The sequence below is a fragment of the Mandrillus leucophaeus genome, unplaced genomic scaffold (genome assembly GCF_000951045.1).
Source record: "Mandrillus leucophaeus isolate KB7577 unplaced genomic scaffold, Mleu.le_1.0 Scaffold1227, whole genome shotgun sequence".
NCBI classification, from domain to species: domain Eukaryota; kingdom Metazoa; phylum Chordata; class Mammalia; order Primates; family Cercopithecidae; genus Mandrillus; species Mandrillus leucophaeus.
The window spans coordinates 88,425-110,512 of NW_012100621.1; the positions used below are offsets into that span (position 1 = coordinate 88,425).

Here is a 22,088-nt window from a genome sequence, read left to right on the forward strand (position 1 = left end):
CCCTCAAGCACTCTCCTGTCCTCGAACTCGTGCTGGGCTGGATTTTCCTGGTGCGGATAGTCTGGTCCCTCAGCTGGGCTCTGGTCGGGAGGGCTGTGGTCCAGTTCATTCTTGGTAACTAGTGTACATCTATATCGTAAACTTGCCGTAATAGTTCTCATTTGTGCAATGCTTTGCTTTTGCACAGTGTTTACCTTAAATGAGTGTTGTCACCAAAGCAACCCACGGGTTTGGGCGTTGTTAGGAAGAGTGTCCAGCTGGGCACGGGTTCCGATCCCTCCAAAGCTCAGGCGCCTGTGCCTCCTGAAGTAGGAGAGGGTGGCCCGCGGGTGGCTCTCCATCAGCAGGGATTTGGGGACTTAGGATTCGAACATCCTCAATGAAGAGGTGCTTCATTTGGAGTGTAGCCCGGGAAGCTTAAAAGAGAAAGAAGAAAAACAAAATGGAAGTATTTGGCCCCCAAAGTGGCATCTGTGAAATTTCGTGTAGAATTCTTCCTACTGGTGCCCTTCAAAAGTTCTTGGGTGTTCTCTGAACACACTTTAATCCCAGCATGTAGAACAACTGCCAGCACAGAGGAGGTCTAAGTCGTCTTTAATCTACTGACATATTTAACCAAAGGACTATCAGTCGTGCTGTAGTGCATTGCAAATACTAGCTTTCTTAAAATTTTTATTTATTTATTTTGTTTTTTTAAATTAAGGTTTAGGATATTTTCCCCTTCCCTCTGGACCTACCAATATCTCTCTTGGTATGTCTTCTTGATTTTCATTGTCATTGGCGAGATGTAGGTACTAGGTAATTTCTAGTTAAACTTTTCTGCTATGTTCTTGCCTTTTTTTAAAAAAAAAAAAAAGTCCAGAAAGTACCATACAGAGGATTGGTAGTGTAATATTTCTTTTTTTCTTTTTTCCTTTTCTTTCTTTTTTTTTTGAGACGGGGTCTAGCTCTGTAGCTCAGGCTGGAGTGCAGTGGTGCGATCTCCGCTCATTGCAACCTCTGCCTTCCGGGTCCTGGTTCAAACAGTTCTCCTGCCTCAACCTCCTGATTACAGACAGGTACACGGCACCACGCCCGGCTAATTTTTGTATTTTTAGTAGAGACGGGGTTTCACCGTGTTGGCTAGCCTGGTGTTGAACTACTGACCTTGTGATCTACCCTCCTTGACCTCCCAAAGTGCTGGTGTTACAGGCAGCCCAGCCTCTAGGGTAATATTTCTAAAGGTATTCTCTGTATTTCCAGTAGTTCTTCAGTTAAATACCAAATAAATATTATCTAAACTCCTGAGCCTGTCAGTGATAGCTTTCTAGGGCCCTAAGTTGTGTTTCCATAGCTCTTGTCTTAACTAGCCAGGAAACCCAGCAAATTTAGCCGAATCACTGTTTTCCTAACTGTGCCACATCTCCTTGCTTTTGCTGATAGTTTCTTTGGCCTGAGGGAGCTCTTCTCTATCTACAAGTGTCAAAGTGCTTTCTCTGTCTACAAGTATCAAAGTGTTCATTCTTTGTAAACACCAAAACAAATGCCACTTTCCCCACTGGGTCAAATAGTATCATGAATTCTACTGTTATTTTATGTATAACAATTATAATATTCTCCTTTTAAAAACAATTGATGTGTATGTAGGATTTATTAAGTAACTTTGAGAATAGAATTTTTTAATTAAAATCCTGTTTATGTATGTATCTTTGTGGGTATTTTCTGTAAATAAAATACACATATTTACTTTTAGTGAGGGCCCTATCATTGAAGGAAGATTTAGTTCTCATATTTTTACTCATTGTAAGTTTACAACATATTGTATTTTTTCATATAAAATATGATAACCTCCCAAGTTCCTTCTGACCTAATAATACTACTAATACTACATTAATAAACCCATGCTTTATCATAAAGTAATCAATAACTTCAACAAGTTGAAATATAGAGAGATATAATAGCATCACTCTTCATCCAAATACCAATAGATGACATTTCATCTAATATTCTCATTTACATCAGCCCAGTTTTAATATATTTATTACCAGCACATTTTTTTCAAAATTAATGCTGTTTTGTAAAATATATTTATTTATTGGACATTATCATTGTATTTCTTGTCGTTAAACATTCTGTAACATCCTATTTTAATTCTATCCAGTTGATATAATTTTTTTCTCCCCTATCTTTAATGTTTTAGTTAAGTTATACTATTGTATATAACAATGCAGTGAGCATACTTTTAGATAACTATTTGATTGTATCTGGTATTGAAATACATTTAAGGAGCTAGGCATGATGGCTCACGCCTGTAATCCCAGAACTTTGGAAGGCCAAGATGGGAGACTCTTTGGAGGCCAGCAGTTTGACACCAGCCTGGGCAATATAGTAAGACCCCATCTCTACAGAAAACAAAATTAGCTGAGTGTGCCTTGAGTACTAGCTGCTTGGGAGCTGAGGTAGGAGGACCATTTGAGCCTAGGAGTTTGAGGCTGCAGTGAGCCATGATCACATCACTGCACAACAACCTGAGTGACACAGCGAGACCCTGACACTAAAACTTAAATACATTTATGTTTAGTTTTTAATGATATTGAACATTTTTTATGTGCTTTCAAGAGATGGTTTAAATTGATCTTTGTATTTCCTCACACATCTGCGTGATGTTAGGTACTGAGTGAGAGCATCTGTAACAGCTTTGAAATATCTTCCCAAACAGGTAAAGCTCCAGATGGCTCTGGAACTTGTGAGGAAAGAGCTGGAGGATGCCTTGACTCAGGAGGCCAGTGTGGGGAAAAAGACTGTCATTTGGAAGGTAAGACCGTGTTGGGGCTTTAAGAGACTTGCCTGTTTGAAGGATCCAGATTCAGGTCAGTAATTCTTCCACCATCTTCCATTCTCCAGCACTTTTTTTCCATCTCCATATATGCCCAAGAACACCTCAGAGCCATCCTGGGTCATCCCTGTACCCTCAAATGATATGGTTCATTTTTGTTCTTTTTGTCTCTGTTGCCGTCACCCAATCCAAATTACAATTAAATAGCTTTGCTAGCTTGATCTTACTGTAAAACCCACTGCTGTATCCCTGTCGCCTAGAATAGCATCTTATACTGTCACTACTAGTTTGAAAATATTTGTTAGGTGAATGAAATAATGAATATTTCACAACTTTGTAACAGAAGAAGTACAGCCCAAAGTGATCATCTTATATACAGGGAAATAATCCGAACGTTCAGCCTTTTTTGATCATCTGTACATACACATTCCATTTTTTAATACCTCACTAGCTCTTTTTATACCATGTTTCATTCATGCACATGCATGTGAACATGTGTATATGCACACACACACAGTGATTCGTACACACACACAGTGATTCACACACACACACACACACAGTGATTCTCAACCTGAGGCGATACCCACACCCCCCTAGATACATTTTGCAATTTCTGGAGATGATATTTTTGGTTGTCACAACTGAGGAAGGCTGGGTACAGTGCACCTGTCATCTAGTAGAGACAGGAATTCAGCTTCACACCCTGTAGTCCACAGGACAGTTCCCATATCCTATGAGAAAAAATGATCTGTTCAAGATGTCAATAGTGTCAAGATTGAGAAACTATATATAGAAACTGTGTGTATAGTTCTATATATTCATGTAATATATTATGTAATATGATATATAATAGGTTATACTCTACAGAATATTCCTATTCTTTCTCCTTTTCCAAATAACCCTTCTTTTCTGATGACTCTATATATTTATAATTATTTCCTTCTTGTTTTCTTTGAAAATTTAGTCTTATACTCCGTCTTTACACAGATATTACATAAAGACTTTTTAAACTACATTTTTCTATATTTACTACATTACTAGATTACTATATATATACACATAGGGATAGGAAAAGATAACACTTATCCCAGAAGAAACATGTACATTAAGGCCAGGCATGGTGGCTCACAACTGTAATCCCAGCACACTGCGAGGCCGAGGCAGGTGGATCATCTGAGGTCGGAAGTTCAAGACCAGCCTGACCAACATGGAGAAACCCCGTCTCTACTAAAAATACAAAAAAAAAAAAAAAAAAAAAAAAAAAAAAATGAGCCGGGCGTGGTGGCGCTTGCCTATAATTCCAGCTACTCAGGAGGCTGAGGCAGGAGAATTGCTTGAACCCAGGAGGCAGAGGTTGCGGTGAGCTGAGATCGCGCACATTGCACTCCAGCCTGGGCAACAAGAGTGAAACTCTGTCTCAAAAAAAAAGGAAAAAAGAAAAGAAAAATGTACATTATAGGTAAAATAATTTAGATAGTGATAGGAAAGGATAAAAGTTATCAATATTAAATAATATTGATGTTAATAACTTTAGTACCTAACGTTACTCAGATGTGTGAAGAAATATTTAAACTTATTAACGTTGATACTGACAAACTTGTTCATCAATATTATTAATGAATATTTTTAAACTAGTAGTGATAGTATAAGATGCAACTCTAGATGATAGGGATATAGCCGTGGGTTTTGCAGGAAGAGCAAGTTAGTAAAGCATAGTTTGAATTGGGTAGTGGCAATCGAGATAAAAAGAGCAAGAACAAAGCTTTACAATATTAAATAATGTTCGTTATTTGCCTATAATGTACATAGTGATAGGATGTACATTATTTAATATTGTAATATTGATGGATAATTTTTGTTCTTTTCAGGCTGAAATACAAGTCTATTGTTTTCAATCCTGGCCTGACCGTAGATCTATACAATCAGAATGCCCATATCGGAGAGCTGAGTTCCTGCATGTTTTAAACCCTCTACTGATTATTCTTAAGTAGGGATGGTACTGAGATCCCTGTTCTAAGCCAAGTAAACTTGCATGATCTTTACCATCAAGAATGTATCCATGTGAGCCAAATGCAGCAAGCTCATTTTTGGTCACAAGGTATTCTAAACACTACAGAACAGCCTTTCCTGTTTCTCTACCTGCAGATACAGTTGTGCTCAAGAGGGTGGCGTGAAAGGAAGATGAATTGCAGGCAAATCGCTTCCCACCACAGCCCCCTCCATGCCCCAGGTGTGACTCAGCTCTTTTCTAGTGGTGGGTTATTTGCCCCACCCCACGACAGCACAGCCTCTGATATGAAGAGAGCTTCTCATATTTACGTGAGTTCCACCGTTCAGGAGTCAGCGTATGGAATTCAGACTTGGCTGATTTCAGAAAGAAGATGAAGTTTTCTGAATCTGGTGATTTAGAAAATGGTAGAGGGAGGTAGAGTTGGAAAATGGAAGGAAGGAGCTAAGTCTTAGGGGATATTTAGTTTAAAAAGGTGATAGCTTATGCCTTTTAGTCAAAGCAAGAAGTTACCACGTTTAAAAACAGGCAGATAGGCTGGGCACAGTGGCTCACGCCTGTAATCCCAGCACTTTGGGAGGCCGAGGTGGGCCAATCATGAGGTCAGGAGTTTGAGACCAGCCTGACCAACATGGTGAAACCCTGTCTCTACTGAAAATACAAAAATTAGCTGGGCATGGTGGTGTGTGCCTGTAGTCCCAGTTACTTGGGAGGCTGAGACAGGAGAATCACTTGAATCCAGGAGGAGGAGATTGTAGTGAGCTAAGCTTGTGCCACTGCACTCCAGCCTGGGTGACAGAGCAAGACTCTGTCTCAAAAAAAAGGTTAAAAAAAACAGGCAAATGACTTCACCTACAAGGCAGTATAACAGTGTAACAAAACTCCATTTGTACCTCATGAATATCTACAAAAAAGAAAATAAATCGATAAAACAGGACAGAGAATGGGAGGTACAGATACTTTGAGGGAGTGATTTGCCTCTCGTACTCAGCTTAAAGTTAGTTTCCAATATACTTATCTCGAGAGAAGAAAATCTAGAAACTAAGCCTGGGATGAAGTATGTTCCTTAGGTCTATTCAGAAACTGAAGATGTGAGATTCGGGTAGAAATCGGGGTTAATTCCCTGACGTGAACTCTGAATTCAGTGGCCTGAGCATTACTTAGTTCTTTCTTGGCTTTGTAGAGAACATTAGACTTATGGTTGTGTTCACTATTACCATATTATGAAACAGCATTCATATTTTCTCATCTCTCAGCCTTTTCTTATTCAAACAATTCTAGGTCTCTAACAGTTCTTCATAATTCGGTTGTTTCTAGTGGTTCTAGTGACTAATCTACTAGTAAATAGTAACCTGTTGTGTGACTGCTCTATGCCGATCACTGTTCTTGTAGTTTAATAGATATTCAGCCGTAATCCACATACTCTTCTTTTTCCCCACATTTTTTAAGAGGTGGAGTCTTGCTGAAGTGCAGTGGTGCAATCACAGCTTACTGCAGCCTCGAGCTCTTAGACTCAAGTGATCCTTCCACCTCAGCCTTGTGGGTAGCTGGGACTACAGGGCTTACCACCATGCCCAGTCAGTTCATTTAATTTTTTTAGAGATGGGGTCACGTTTTGCTTTGTTACCCGGGGTGGTCTTGAACTCCTGACCTCAAGCAATCCTCTTACCTCAACCTCCCCAGAACCTCACATTTTGTATATGGTACTGAAACTTCAATATAAAAGTGCCTTGCCCCCAAGCCTGTGGCAAAATGGGAACTCCAGTCCAACAGTGTTTTTTAAACTTAGTTTGAAAACTCTCCTGGGCTACTTCTTATACGAATGGACCCCAGTCTGTGCATGTTGTTAGAATGCAGCCAGTCAGTCCACAGAGTTACGGATCCCAGGGAAGTCTGGACATTGCCTTCTCCAGCACTGTCCTGTATATGGCTGCAGGAGGCCGAGCGCTGATGATGTGATCCACTGTGTCACCTCAGGAGAAAGTGGAAATGCAGAGGCAGCGCTTCAGGTTGGAGTTTGAGAAGCATCGTGGCTTTCTGGCCCAGGAGGAGCAACTGCAGCTAAGGCGGCTGGAGGCGGAGGAGCGAGCGACGCTGCAGAGACTGCGGGAGAGTAAGAGCCGGCTGGTCCAGCAGAGCAAGGCCCTGAAGGAGCTGGCAGATGAGCTGCAGGAGAGGTGCCAGCGCCAGGCCCTGGGTCTGCTGGAGGTGAGACCGGGTGCCAGAAAAGCAGGCAGGTGACAGGGACTAGTACAGTGGCTTTCAGAGACAAACACTTTGGCATTTATGTTCTTTAGGAAAAGGGCACCCTCGAATTTACTCAGAAGGCAGCTTAAACACCCTAGAATTTACTCAGATGCCATTCCTGGAGTCAGAATCATGAGATTCTAGAGAATCATATAGTTTGAGTCTGGCATGGTGGCACTTGCCTGTAGTCCCAGTTATTAGGGAGGCTGAGATAGGAGGATTGCTTGGGCCAAGGAAATTGAGACCAGCCTGGGCAACATAGCAAGACCCTGTTTCAAAAAACAAACAGACAAACAGCATATAGTTCGTTTTAAGGACTAAAGAATTTTTAAAATTAAAATTAATGATTTCTGAAAATTTAAACAGCTAGGAAAAGGACAGGCTACACTCTGCTGGCTGAGAAGTAATTCCTAAAACCTCAGAGTCAGTTTGCGGTTTGTCCATGATGGCATTGCTGTTTTTCAGGGATGGCTAACCCAGAAAGTCTGCATAACACATTTTAGTGTCACCGGCCAGAAGGATGAATAATGATTTAAATTGTCCAGTTGAAATTGTTATATTGGATTGTAAAGCAAACATTGATTTCCTGGCCCACATTGCGTGCCCGTTCCAGGCATGGTGAGGAGGGATTACGTGGACTCCCGTGCAGCTTCCTCCCAGTCTATTTGGGATTAGAGAACAGAAAGATGAATAACATTGAAAGGGAATCTTTGTTTTTAATCCTCTGTGAAGACATCATATCCCAAGTGAACAGGGAAAGCCAGAGCTGTTGATGGATCCATGTTTTCTGGATAGAACCAATGGCAACAGAAATTTATCTGGGCCAACTTCTATCTCCTCCCCAGTGACTCACTCAGGGGATTCTAAACTAAGTGATTCATGTTCTCATTTAACAGCTGACCCACAGATTCTACCTTTTCTGACTCAGTTCTAGACACTGAAATTGCCATGAATATTAATAATCATATTAACTCTCTGTATAATATTTGCAAGTACAGTTACTAAACAGTACTGATTAAGAGGCAGGGGACCATGAAATGAATTTGTAAAACCGTTTGTCTCATTTTATCTTATATATGTTAAATTTATATTTTATTATTATTTCTGTGCTCATTTCCTTGTTAGCAAACTAAGAGTAAGAAGGAATTTTCCAAATAGCAGACAGCAAAACACAAGAACTTTGACAGTTTCTTTTCTTTTCTTTTATTTTTTTTTGAGACGGAGTCTCGCTCTGTTGCCCAGGCTGGAATGCAGTATGCAGTGGTGTGATCTTGGCTCACTGCAACCTCTGCCTCCTTGGCTCAAGCGATTCTCCTGCCTCAGCCTCCTGAGTAGCTGGGATTAAAGGTGAGTGTCACAGCACCTGGCTAATTTTTTTTTTTTTTTTTTTTTGCATTTTTAGTAGAGATGGGGTTTCACCATGTTGGCCAGGCTAGTCTTGAACTCCTAACCTTAGGTGATCCGCCCACCTCGGCCTCCCAAAGTGCTGGGATTACAGGCGTGAGCCCCTGTGCCCGGCTTGACAATTTCAACAACAGTATTGCTCTGCCCACCTAGGCCTCCCAAAGTGCTGGGATTGTAGGCATGAGCTACCCTGCCCGGCATGGGAGGGTATATTCTTAAATAAGGTATCTTATCTATCTACTGTTTCATAAGGGCGGGATCTCACTCTGTCACTCAGGCTGGAGTGCAGTGGCTCAATCATAGCTCACTGCAGCCTCAGTCTCCTGGGATCAGGCAATCCTTGTGCCTTAGCCTCCCAAGTAGCGGGGACTAAAGGTGTGCACCACCATGCCCAGCTAATTTTTAAAAAATTTTTAGTAAAGATGAGACTTCATTGTGTTGCCCAGGCTGTATATTTTTGTACTTTCCTTTCTACCCTGGTACTAATAAGCTACATTTTACCGCCGAAGGCCAAGACCGAGGCCTGACATTCCCATACAGGGTAAAGCAAATTATTTCCCTCTTTTATGCCATCAAAACTTATCTGACTGGCGACTCTTTTTAAGGGGAGAGGGGAAATGTATCCCAAATACAATTATTAATATAATAAATATATCACAGATATATTTATTTAATAATCTACTTTGAGAAAGTAATGTTAGTAGTTATTAAAGGCTTCCTTTATTAATCTACTTAGATAACCTACTCATAGGAATAGCTCTGGTACGTTGGTTCAGAGAATTAGGAATTTATAATTCCTATGAAGACATTTAGGGAAACATTTTGTGTCTTTATTTAAGGAACCCATCCCTGCCCCTCAAATTCTATGAGTACTTAGGATCTATTTTATCCTGCTCTGTCCGAATTACCTGCAGAATGTTACTCTGTTACAATATCCAAGTGGCAGAATTATTAATTCAGAAGATAATTAAATTGATAGATGTTGCAGGAATTAACCTAAACTTTGTATAGCTTTAAAGAAAAGAGATTTGGCTGGGTGCAGTGACTCACGCCTGTAATCCCAGCACTTTGGGAGGCCAAGGTGGGCGCATCACCTGTGGTCAGGAGTTCGAGACCAACCTGGCCAACATGGTGAAACCTCGTCCCTACTAAAAATACCAAAAAAAAAAAAAAAAATTAACCAGGCATGGTGGCGGGAGCCTGTAATCCCAGCTACTTGGGAGGCTGAGGCAGGGAGGTGGAGGTTGCAGTGAGCTGAGATCGCGCCATTGCACTCCAGCAGCCTGGGTAACAAGAGCGAAACTCCATCTCAAAAAAAAAAAAAAAAAAAAAAAAGAGATTTACTGTCCCCTATAATTTTGTCTTAATAATGTTTTCCAGTAATTTCTAAGGAAATGTTCGTGGTGTCCTCAGTCTGACTGGGAAAAGCAGTCCAGAGTCCAGCTCACACTGTATTTTTCTTTCCTTTTCAGGGTGTGAGAGGAGTCCTGAGCAGGTATGCGTGCTTTCTAGTTGGTGAAGGGATTGGGAGAGGCAGAGGAGCTGGTGGAGAGCCCTGCTGACCTCTGTGGTTTCTGTGCTCTTCCCAGAAGTAAGGCCGTCACAAGGCTGGAAGCGGAGAGCATCCCCATGGAACTGAAGACAGCGTGCCGCATCCCTGGGAGGAGGGAACTGTTGAGGAAGTTCCAAGGTAGTTTGCATCTTAGAGACTGGGAAGTAGGCTGCCTGGGGTTTGCCTCGTATTGCAGTTTATCACTGTGCCAGTCTGCTGCAGTGAGCAACAGCACCTGAGGTCTTAGCGGCCCAGATCAGCAGAAGTTTGTTTTGAGGGTGTTGCCGTTGCTTTGTTCCTGGGTGTGGGGACTTCTGTGCCACATCGTCTCGCTCCGAGACCCGTGCTGACAGAGCTCCACCTCCCTCGTGGTGCTGGGAGCCGTAGAAACGGGCCAGGTGATTGAAGAGATGGGGGAAGAAGTTCTCTTACAGAGTCAATACAACACCTCACTTCTGGTCACCAAAATGTGTGGGGATTTCTCCCCGCAAACAGCCAATCTGTTCTCCAGCACATACTCCAGCCAGATGTCCTTCCATGCAATTTGATTTTGACACTGTCTACCTGGAGATAGCACCAGGTCCCCCGGGTTAAGGGCTTAGTCCCACAAGACTGACCCCACTTCACGTGCCAGCCACAAGCACAGGTTGTGGCCTGTGATTCTGACCAACTGACTGTAAATTGGGGTTCCCACAACCCCTTCTTGAGTTCACTTGATTTCCTGAAAGAACTCACAGAACTCAGGGACACATATTTACTCATTTATTATAATGGGCATTACAGAGGCTAGAGATAAACAGATGGAAGAGATTCCCAGGGTGAGGTTTGTGAGAAGGGGATACGGAGCTTCCACACCTTCTCTAGGCATGCTACCTTGGGAACCTCCACGTGTTCAGTGATCTGGAAGTCCTCAGGACTCAGTTCTTTCTTTTCTTTTCTTTTTTTTTTTTTTTTTTTTTTTGTGATGAAGCCTTACCATGTCCCCAGGCTGGAGTGCAGTGGCACCATCTTGGCTCACTGCAACCTCCGCCTCCCAGGTTGAAGCGATTCTCCTATCTCAGCCTCCTGAGTAGCTGGGATTACAGGCACCTGCCACCACACCCAGCTAATTTTTATATTTTTAGTAGAGACGGGGCCTTACCATGTTGGCCAGGCTGGTCTCAAACTCGACCTCAAATGATCCACCTGCCTTGGCCTCCCAGAGGGCTGGGATTACAGGCGTGGGCCACCGTGCCCGGCCAATGAACTCAGTTCTTTTAGGTTTTTATGGAAGCACTTTGTAGACGTGATTGATTTTTTTATGGAAGCGCTTTGTAGACGCGATTGATTAAATCATAGGCCACTGGTTTATCAACCCACCCTTCAGCCCGTCTCTCTTCAGAGGTAGGTGGGAGCATGGCACTGAAAGTTTCCAGCCTCTAATCACATGGTTGGTTCCCCTGGCAACCCACACCCATGGGAGGCTTTCTGGGGGAATCACCGACCATAAGTCATCTTAGTAGCATGCAAAAGACACTTGTCTTTCTGGAAATTCCAAGGATTTTTAGAACTATATGTCAGTAAACAGGATGTAGACAAAATGCATACTTCCCAGTATCATAGGCATGGTGACTGTAGACCAAATACATACTTCCCAGTATCATAGGCATGGTGACTGTAGACCAAATAGATACTTCACAGTATCATAGGCATGGTGACTGTGGACCAAATACATACTTCACAGTATCATAGGCATGGTGACCATAGACCAAATACGTACTTCACAGTATCATAGGCATGGTGACCATAGACCAAATACATACTTCACACTATCATAGGCATGGTGACTGTAGACAAAATGCATACTTCCCAGTATCATAGGCATGGTGACTGCAGACCAAATACACACTTCACAGTATCATAGGCATGGTGACTGCAGACCAAATAGATACTTCCCAGTATCATAGGCATGGTGACTGTAGACCAAATACACACTTCACAGTATCATAGGCATGGTGACTGTAGACCAAATACATACTTCACAGTATCATAGGCATGGTGACTGTAGACCAAATAGATACTTCCCAGTATCATAGGTATGGTGAATCCTGCACCGTAGACCAAATACACACTTCACAGTATCATAGGCATGGTGAATCCTGCACCGTAGACCAAATATCATAGGCATGGTGACTGTAGACCAAATAGATACTTCCCAGTATCATAGGTATGGTGAATCCTGCACCGTAGACCAAATACACACTTCACAGTATCATAGGCATGGGGATTCATGCACTGTAGACCAAATACACACTTCACAGTATCATAGGCATGGTGAATCCTGCACTGTAGACCAAATACACACTTCACAGTATCATAGGCATGGTGACTGTGGACCAAATACACACTTCACAGTATCATAGGCATGGTGAATCCTGCACCGTAGACCAAATACACACTTCACAGTGTCATAGGCATGGGGACTCATGCACTGTAGACCAAATACACACTTCACAATATCATAGGCATGGTGACTCATGCACTCCTCTTAAAGGCATCCATGCTGAATTGGGGCATGTGGCCTTCCTGAGATTTCATGGCTAAGCCAAACTATCAAGGAGACAGTGTAGGGGGCAAGGGAAAACTTTCCCCTTTCACTATGAATGTTTGCTGAAAATTAATTGACCAAAGACAAACAGGAACAAAGGCATAGAAAAAGTTCAACATTCAAAGCACAGCAGAATCGCAGGAGAATAATTACCCAGTAACTCAATGGGATGCGGATGCTTATATACCCTTCTTTATTGGAAGAAAGGGAGATGGGGAGGCGTGGATGATTTTAGAGGGATAGTAAAGGATTTTTTGGTGGATTCATTGGACTTGGAGTACATACAGTGGCTTGGGACAAAGTCTGTTGAAAAAGAGACAGTGGTTTGTGACTGAAGTCCGTCCAGGTGTGTTGACAGACTTGTCTGTCTTCCTGCAGTATGAACTAAATTAATTAAAACACAGGGACTTTAGGCAGATAAATGAGTGTTAGAATAAAGCTTCTTCCAGTGTGTGCTCGTCTCCAAGGGCCTTTAATTTAAAATAATGGGCATACCGGGCTGCCATATTTTAGGGTAGAATTCTCTGGTCTCCTTCAGTGGGAGAGTGTACCATGCCCAGAAAAATGAGGATTGGTGTATTCATGAGCAGTATCAAAATCACAGCCACCCCCCATAGAATCTACATTTGGTTAGAACAGTGGGCTCAAAATTGTAGTTCATCTCTTATTAGCTGTGATATGAGTAACGTTAGTTCCAGTAGATTTACATTTCCTTGTTTATAAAATGCTAAAAATGTTTGCAGGACAAAATGAAACCTTTGAAAGCACCCCACCTCCTAAAAGTTATCAATATGAAAGCATTGCAAAGTTATTAATTAACAAGAAGTTTGGTTTAATGTATTGGCTGAGAATTTGATGAGTTGCTTGAATTAATGAGTCAATAAAGCCAAAAATATTGTCAATGATTTTTATGTAGGAATAAGCAGTGTCACAAAAAATTAGTCTGTTCAATCTGATTATATTATTCTTTAAAACAGTATAGATTCAGTATTGTTTAAAATTTCATTTTAAAATCTAATTTAGCCCAAGTAATGAAAACTGACTATGTCTAAATAGTGGCTTCACTACTTACAGGGAAAGAGTGTAAAGTCCCTTAATGAGAAAATCCATCTCCGCAGCATAGTACCCACATTCTCCTGGGTAGATGAATGTATACTAAATGCCCGACTCGATTAAAATCATCATGGCACCCTTAGACTCAGTAACCTCATATCCATATTTATTTTTATTGAATGAAACAATTCAAAATGTTTTATTAATTCTATCTCATCCATTCTTTTAAACATTGGAATATATCATTAAACAACAACAACAGCAAAATATGCTACAATCCATAGCTTTGTGTTGCAGATACGTACTTAGCCAAAATACACAGGCTGTAAGAGGCTGATACAGAATATTGAATAAAATAAAAAGGAGTATGAAAAGGGTAATGAGAAGTTCTGGTTTTGAATAAGGTGACCAGGAAGGACCTCGCCCCGTGGGGATAATGCAGCACATATATGATTTGGAAGAAGGCACTCAGACAGCAGAAATGAGTGCTGAGGCCTGACATGGAGGATGGCAGGTGTGTTCCAGGAGCTGTGAGGATGTCAGTGTGAGGAGACTGTGGCAGACTAAATGACAGGAGGGTCAGAGAGACCACGGAAGGGCTGGATAGGCTCTGAGCAGGATACTTTATCCCTGAGTGAAACAGGACGTCATTGAAAGTTGTACCTAGAAAAATAGTTTGATTGGACTAATGTTTTATGGGGATCACTTTGTATGGTTTCTTGTAAGTAAATTATGGAGAGGAGAAGATTACATGGGAAAAGCAGTTAAGGGTCTTTGCAGTAATTTGATGAGAGATGATTATGTGTTGGAACAGATGTTATTACGGAAGGTGCCGCAAGATGGACATATTTTTGTTATACACTGAAGGCAGAGCTGTTAAGATTTGCTATTGGATTACATATGATGTGCTATTAAAAAGAAGAGTTATGAATGATTCCAAAGTTTTGGAGCTTGCAAACTGGCAAAATGTGATTGCCACTTCTACTGAAGAGGAAAGCTACAGTTGAAGCAGAAGAAGGGGTTGGGTTTTGGACATGTGGATGTTGCGATGAGTGCTAAATATCCAAATGTTGCTCTCAGGTGGGCAGATGAGTGTACAATAGGGATTTTCAGGGTAAAGTTCAAAGCTAAGCACATGCATTGGGAATCGGTCAGCATGTGATTGGAATTTTATCAAAGCAATGAGCCAGTCAACCCCCGGGTAGATAGGGAGTGAGGTGAGAGAGAGAGAAGAAGTCCAAGTCTTGGGACCACAGGTTTCTCCAGTGGTGGTGGTGGAGGAGAAGAGAACAGCAAAGAGGATGAAGGAGTAGTGAGCAGCGAGAGAAGGGAAACATGGATGAGTGCTGTCTGTGGAAAAGGGAGATTTTCCAGCACAGGTGGATTCTCAGTAGTGTTGAGAGATACAGAAAAATCATTGAAGACGAACTCTGGGCCAGGTGTGGTGGCTCACACCTGTAATCCCTGCACTTTGGGAGGCCGAGGTGGGCGGATCACCTGAGGTCAGGAGTTTGAGACCAGCCTAGTCAGCATGGAGAAACTCCGTCTCTACTAAAAATACAAAATTAGCCGGACATAGTGGTGCATGCCTATAATCCCAGCTACTCGGGAGGCTGAGGCAGGAGAATTGCTTGAACCCAGGAGGCGGAGACTGCAGTGAGCCAAGATCACACCATTGAACTCCAGCCTGGATAACAAGAGCAAAACTCCATCTAAATAAAAAGACAAACTCTGACAAATAGCCATTCATCAACACGCAGGTCCCTGGGAAGATGGACATGAGCAGTTTGGTTGGGGTGTGGTCACATCATGATGAAGAATTGAGTTCAGGAGAGAAGGGGTAGGGAGAGGAATGGGGTGTAGACCATGTCAAAAGCCATTTCACAGATCTCTTTTGTTAGAAATGAAGCAGACAAATGTGCTGGAGCAGGCATGACATGGGAATACATGACTTCTGTTAAATGCACAATCCGTGGAGACCTACCTTTCCATCTCTGTTACTTACCTCTAGAGTTTGGGAAGACCACATGAACTCTTTGACTCGGAATCTACTCTTGTGTAATGTAGGGATGACAATGGTGACCCTCAGGGTGGTTATATGAGAGTTAATAAAAATAATGCAATATGCAGTTATGTGACCACTCAGGTTGGGTATCAATAACAGTTCACTAGGCTGGGCGCGGTGGCTCACACCTGTAATCCTAACACTTTGGGGAGGCCGAGGCAGGTGGATCACCTGAGGTGAGGAGTTCAAGACCAGCCTAACCAACATGGAGAAACCCCATCTCTACTAAAAATACAAAATTATCCAGGTGTGGTGGTGCATGCCTGTAATCCCAGCTACTTGGGAGGCTAAGGCAGGAGAATCACTTGAACCCAGGAGGCGGAGGTTGCAGTCAGCCAAGATCATGCCAGTGCACTCTAGCCTGGGCAACAAGAATGAAACTCTTATCTCAAAAATTAAATTAAATTAAAAAATTTTTAAAAATTCACTAGGCTGGGCATGGTGGCTCACACCTGTAATCCCAACATTTTGGGAGGTTGAGGCCGATGGATTGCTTGAACCCAGGAGTTCAAGACCAGCCTGGGCAACATAGTAAAACTCCATCTCTACAAAAAATACAGAAAACTGGCTGGGCATGGTGGTGTACGCCTTCCCAGCTACTCAGAAGGCTGAGGTGGGGGGACGGCTTGAGTCTGAGAGGTGGAGGCTGCAGCGAGCTGTGATTGTACCACTGCACTCCAGACTGGGCAACAGAGCAAGGCTCTGTCTCAAGTTAAAAAAAAAAGTTCACTAGAAGTGTTTAAAGGCAGGTAAGTATAGTGGTAGTGGCAGTAGTGGTAGTAGTAGTAGCAGTAATAGGAAGAGTAGTGCAGTGGTAGTAATAGTAGTAGCAGTAGAAGCAGTATTCTGATATTAAAAATCAAACTATATTAACATGTTAATCTGATTTTGCATTGCTATAAAGAAATACCTGAGGCTGGGTAATTTATTAATATAAGGAAATGTGGTTTGTTTTGGCTCATGGTTCTGTAGACTGTACAGGAAGCATGGTGCTGGCACCTGCTTCTGGTGAGGCCTCAGGAAACCTACAGTCAATGTGGAAAGCAAAGGGGGAGCCAGCGTATCACATGGCAAGAGGGAAGCAGTGAAGTGGGCAAGTGCCTGGTTCCTGTTAAACAACCAGCTCTTGCATGAACTGATAAAGAACTCACTTGTCACCAGTGGGACGGCATTAAGACATTCATGGGGGGTCAGCACCCACGATCCAGCACTTCCCGTGGGCCCCACCTTCAACACTGGGAATCACGTTTAAACGTGAGACTGGGAGGGGAGACACACCCAAACCATGTTATTAATTAACTTACTATTTATCAGCAATGCTAATAAGGAAATGCACTGAATATTTTACATCCCCCCTTCACTGAGGTTTCATATCTAGATGTATTTATTTATTATGTGTATGGGTCAAATGTCTCATCAATCTCGCTGGGACTTCAGAGTATCAATATTTTTTATTGTTACATAATGAATAACTACAAGCTTAGCTGCCTAAAGCCATACCATTTAGTAGCTCACAGTTCTGAAGATCAGACATCCAGGTGGGATCAGCTGGCTCCTCGGCTTAGGTTTTCTCAAGGCCCAAATATGGGTGTTGGCCAGGCTAGGCTGCTCTGTAGGTCTGGGGAAGAACCTTCCCTCTAAGCTTATTCAGGTTGCTGGCATAATACAATTCCATGCAAATGCAGTACCGAGATTCCTGTTGTCTTGCTGGCTGTTGGTTGGGGGCCATTCTCAGCTCTGGAGATCACTCGTTTTTCTCCTCATATGACTTTTCCATCTTCAAAGCCAGCAAAGAGATATCAAATCCACGTCTTACTGACCTTTCCTGCTGCCACCAACCCAATAGCCAGAGAAAACTTTCTGATTTTACAGGACTTGTGTGATTAGATTAGACTCACCTTGATAATCTCTCTCTGGTCATATAGTATAACATACTCACGAGACTAACACCAGGGTGTGAAGGTCATGGGGTTCATCTTAGAATTCTGCCTACCACGGTAATATAACTTTGAAACTAGTGGGCTTAATATTAATAAAATTCTCCTATAAATTTTTAAGAAAAGAATTCCTAAGAGGTTTGTAAATTTTATGTTAAATGCAGAAGATCCTCCTAAGTGCACCCAAATGCTTTGGATGTAAGCCAGACATGGTGGTGTGCACCTGTAGTCCCAGCTGCTGGGGAGGCAGACACAGGAGGATCACTCGAGTCCAGGAGTTTGAGGCTGTAGTGGACCATGGCTATGCCCATGAATAGCTCTGCACTCCAGCCTGGGCAACATAGCAAGACCCTGTCTCTCTCTCTCTTTCTTTCTCTCTCTCTCTCACACACACACCCACACACGCACACACACACACGCTTTACATGTAAATGAAAGGAAACTAAATGATTATTTACTTGGTTTGTCATCATCAATAGTTGTTTTTATTGAGGAAGTTAAAGAGTTCTGGATTATGCAGAGGTAACAGTGGAATACACCAGAAAGTAATAAAGAATAATAAAGTAATAAAGAAGATTTCACCTGTAAGGCGAAATACTGATTTGTTTTCTCTAGGCGTTGTTAGAGAGAGAAGTGAGGAGCTCTGGGACTATTCATTTCAGTGGTTTCCTGAGTTTCTACCTTTCTTTCCTTTCACCTGCTCCACCACGTTCCTTCCGCAGTGGATGTAAAGCTGGATCCCGCCACGGCGCACCCGAGTCTGCTCTTGACCGCCGACCTGCGCAGTGTGCAGGATGGAGAACTGTGGAGGGATGTCCCCAGCAACCCTGAGCGATTTGACACGTGGCCCTGCATCCTGGGTTTGCAGAGCTTCTCATCTGGGAGGCATTACTGGGAGGTTCTGGTGGAAGAAAGAGCAGAGTGGGGTTTAGGGGTCTGTCAAGACACACTGCCGAGAAAGGGGGAAACCACACCGTCTCCTGAGAACGGGGTCTGGGCCCTGTGGCTGCTGAAGGGGAATGAGTACATGGTCCTTGCCTCCTCGTCGGTGCCTCTTCTCCTACTGGAAAGTCCTCGCTGCATTGGGATATTCTTGGACTATGAAGCCGGTGAAATCTCATTCTACAACGTCACCAATGGATCTTATATCTACACATTCAACCAACTCTTCTCTGGTCGTCTTCGGCCTTACTTTTTCATCTGCGATGCAACTCCTCTTATCTTGCCACCCATGACAGTAGCAGAGTCGGGAAACTGGGCATCCAGGGACCATGTAGATCCTGCTTCTGATGTAAGAGATGATCATCTCTAAAATTCTGTTCCCAAGATGCAGTCCCAGCCTAGCCAGCGTTCCTGGAGTGGGGTGAAGGGTATCAATATACTAAGTTTTAACAGACACCCCCACTTAGGTCAGCACTTGATTCCTTGTTGCTGTGAAATATTTCCGTGGGACAAAAGAGGGAATACGCAATATTTGCATATGGGAAGATTATAGAGCATAATAATTTTATAAATGCAGCAATCTCAACCTCTATTTCTAGATCACATTTTCTTGATGAGTCTTCCTTCAAATTAATGACCTTGGATTACATAAGGATTTCTATACCTTCATTATAATTTGTTATTCCTTTCAACATCCTTGTATTCCAAATCTTCCATATAAGAATTAGACATGGTAGTTCTTAAACTGATTCAGAATGGTCTGATACTATTCCAGTATTCCAGTATCACATCCATACTTCTGTTTCTCCTCCTTTTCCTGATTTTTCTTCTCATTCTCTCCTTCCCCCCTCTCTCTCTCATTCCCTGTCACTCTCTCTCTGTCTCTCTCTTGTTCCTTATTTTTTGTTTCTTACCTCTTACTCTTTAACCTGTTGCTTCCTTCTAGATTAATACATTTAGAGCCATTCCTTTATACAGTCACATTTCCTATGACTTTACTCAATAACTTTTAAAGTCCTTTTTATTCTGGGACTGATTTTTAAGAATTACAAAGCTCGTTCCTCTGAATCTAATATCACTGACTGCTAGACTTTTTCCTTGTCTTTGGATACCCTTTAGGAATTTATCAGAATTTTCATTCAACTCGTTCTTTAACGTAGATATTTATTAGTTTTAAGACCTTAAGGCTGGGCGCAGTGACTCATGCCTGTAATCCCAGCACTTTGGGAGGCTGAGGTGGGTGGATCACAACCTCAGGAGTTCGAGACCAGCCTGGCCAATAGGTAAAACTCTGTCTCTGCTTAAAAAACAAACAAACAAACAAAAATTAGCTGGGTGTGGTGGCAGGAGCCTGTAATCCCAGCTATTCGGGAGGCTGAGACAGGAGAATTGCTTGAACCCTGGAGGCAGAGGTTGCAGTGAGCCGAGATCGCACCACTGTACTCCAGCCCAGTGCGAGACTCCGTCTCAAAAAAAAAAAAAAAAAAAAAAGACCTCAAACAACACTTCTCTCTCTCTTTTAGCTGCTTGTTATGCTTCCCATACGTGGAACAATTGTACTGGCCTCGCAGTGGTATGGTAAATATTTAAGGTCATATTTGATATTGCTGGTTTGAATTCAGCTTTTCCATTTAAATACATTATAATAATGATGAAATGATGATAATATTTAACTTATTTTTAAAGTATATTCTATACCTTTCCAACAGAAGTTTTAAAAGTCATTGAAGGCTAACCTTGCTGCCCTCTTTGTATCACTGTCTTCTAATAATTGTTATGGCCGGGCGTGGTGGCTCAAGCCTGTAATCCCAGCACTTTGGGAGGCCGAGGTGGGCGGATCATGAGGTCAGGAGATCGAGACCACGGTGAAACCCCGTCTCTACTAAAAAAATACAAAAAATTAGCTGGGCGAGATGGCGGGCGCCTGTAGTCCCAGCTACTCGGGAGGCTGAGGCAGGAGAATGGCGTAAACCCGGGAGGCGGAGCTTGCAGTGAGCTGAGATCCGGCCACTGCACTCCAGTCTGGGCGAAGAGCGAGACTCCGTCTCAAAAAAAAAAAAAAAAAAAAAAAAAAAAAATAATAATAATAATAATAAAAAATAATAGTTATACAAATGCTAAAATGTTTAAATGGTAACCAAATATTAATTAATGGCAAATTATTTCACATTATCTGACAATAATCTGCCGAAGGTTTAATTTTCCTCCTCAATTTGAAGTTCAAGATGTTTTTCTCTTCCAGGGAGATTTTTTCGACTGACATGTTTAACTACCTTCCGATCATATTATTTACGTAGCCTTCTTCCTAGATTTTTTAAATTGTTTGATCATGAGCGAACACTTCTACTCTCTGTGTTAGGTTTGCAAACAGAGGGAATAACGCATCCTCACGTCCCTCCTCTTGGTGTTCCGCGGGCCGGTGTGCCCTAGCCCTCCCTCGTGCGATGTCTGTGTAGGGAAGGTGGCCTTCAGCTCAGCCACAGCATCCCTTCCCCCAGGGATCAGGAGGATGGCCTGGGATACCCCTTCCATGGGGCACCACCCATTCACTGAGACGGGGAAGCCCTGGGTGGGAGGGAGAACACGTCCATGTGTCTTCTACTCTGTCCACAGAGTGGAACGAGAGGCCCAGGAGTATCCATTTCCCACCGTGTAGCCCAGTACTCTGGTCTCACTGTCTCTGCTGAATGCTGTCTCACTGTGCATTTTATTATGGTTTATGTCAGTCAGTAGACCGATGTGAGTCTTCATCTCTTGCATTCTTAGGTTCACAGTTTTGTGTGTCTCCTGTAATGACCTCTTTCCCTTTCCAACTCCTGAAAGGTTTCCACTATTTCCTCTGGAACTTTGTTTCATTACCAGCAAAATCCTCTACATCCATACCCGTTTCCTGGCTTTCCCTCTCCTTTCCTCTGAGTGCGTCTTTTATATTCAGCTGTCCACTTGACATCAGAATAGACATTTTAAACTCAATTTTCCTAAAACTTAACCACAAAGTCTCTTCCTAACAGCAACCACAGAAACCACAGGCTGCTCCCTGTCACTGGGTGGCAGCCCCATTCTTCTGATTGCTTCGGCCAGGCGTCCAACTGAGTGCTTTCTTGACTTCTGCAGCCCACATCCAGTCCATCAGCGAGCCCTGTTGGTCCTACCTTCAGAATATGTCTGGCGTTCAGTTGTCCTGGCCACCCTGCTGCTGTAACCGTGGTCGGAACTCCATCCTGCCACTCTGGATTATCACTTTCGTTTCCTCACAGTGGTCCTGCTTGGGCTCTAGGCCCTTCCACTCCCATTCTCTCTACAGCAGCTGGGCTGATCCTTTTAGCACCCAAGGATATGTTGGCATCACAGTGACTTAGATGGTGATACCATCACAATGACAAGTGAAAGTCAGAATCCTCACAGTGAACCCCCAGGCCCTAGAGGTTCTGAACCCCTATCCCTCCTCTGATTCTCTCTTCCTCCCCCACTTCCC

At 42.7% G+C, this 22,088-nt stretch overlaps 1 protein-coding gene across 1 annotated transcript; it reads left to right on the plus strand.

The window, feature by feature from the left end:
* Positions 1 to 2,697: 2,697 nt before the first annotated feature.
* TRIM58 (tripartite motif containing 58) lies at positions 2,698 to 20,703 on the plus strand. Its single transcript, XM_011971473.1, has 5 exons — positions 2,698 to 2,794; positions 6,804 to 7,034; positions 9,950 to 9,972; positions 10,067 to 10,167; positions 18,394 to 20,703. The coding sequence occupies exons 1-5, from the start codon at positions 2,711 to 2,713 to the stop codon at positions 18,981 to 18,983; spliced, it is 1,029 nt and encodes a 342-aa protein (XP_011826863.1). The 5' UTR covers positions 2,698 to 2,710; the 3' UTR covers positions 18,984 to 20,703.
* The last annotated feature ends 1,385 nt before the right edge of the window (positions 20,704 to 22,088 follow it).

Coding starts and splice junctions, on each gene's coding strand:
- TRIM58 (XM_011971473.1), top strand. CDS start 2,711: ATGGCTCTGGAACTTGTGAGGAAAGAGCTGGAGGATGCCTTGACTCAG. Junction 7,035..9,949: donor AGGCCCTGGGTCTGCTGGAG/GTGAGACCGGGT, acceptor TTTCCTTTTCAG/GGTGTGAGAGGAGTCCTGAG. Junction 9,973..10,066: donor GTGAGAGGAGTCCTGAGCAG/GTATGCGTGCTT, acceptor TGCTCTTCCCAG/AAGTAAGGCCGTCACAAGGC.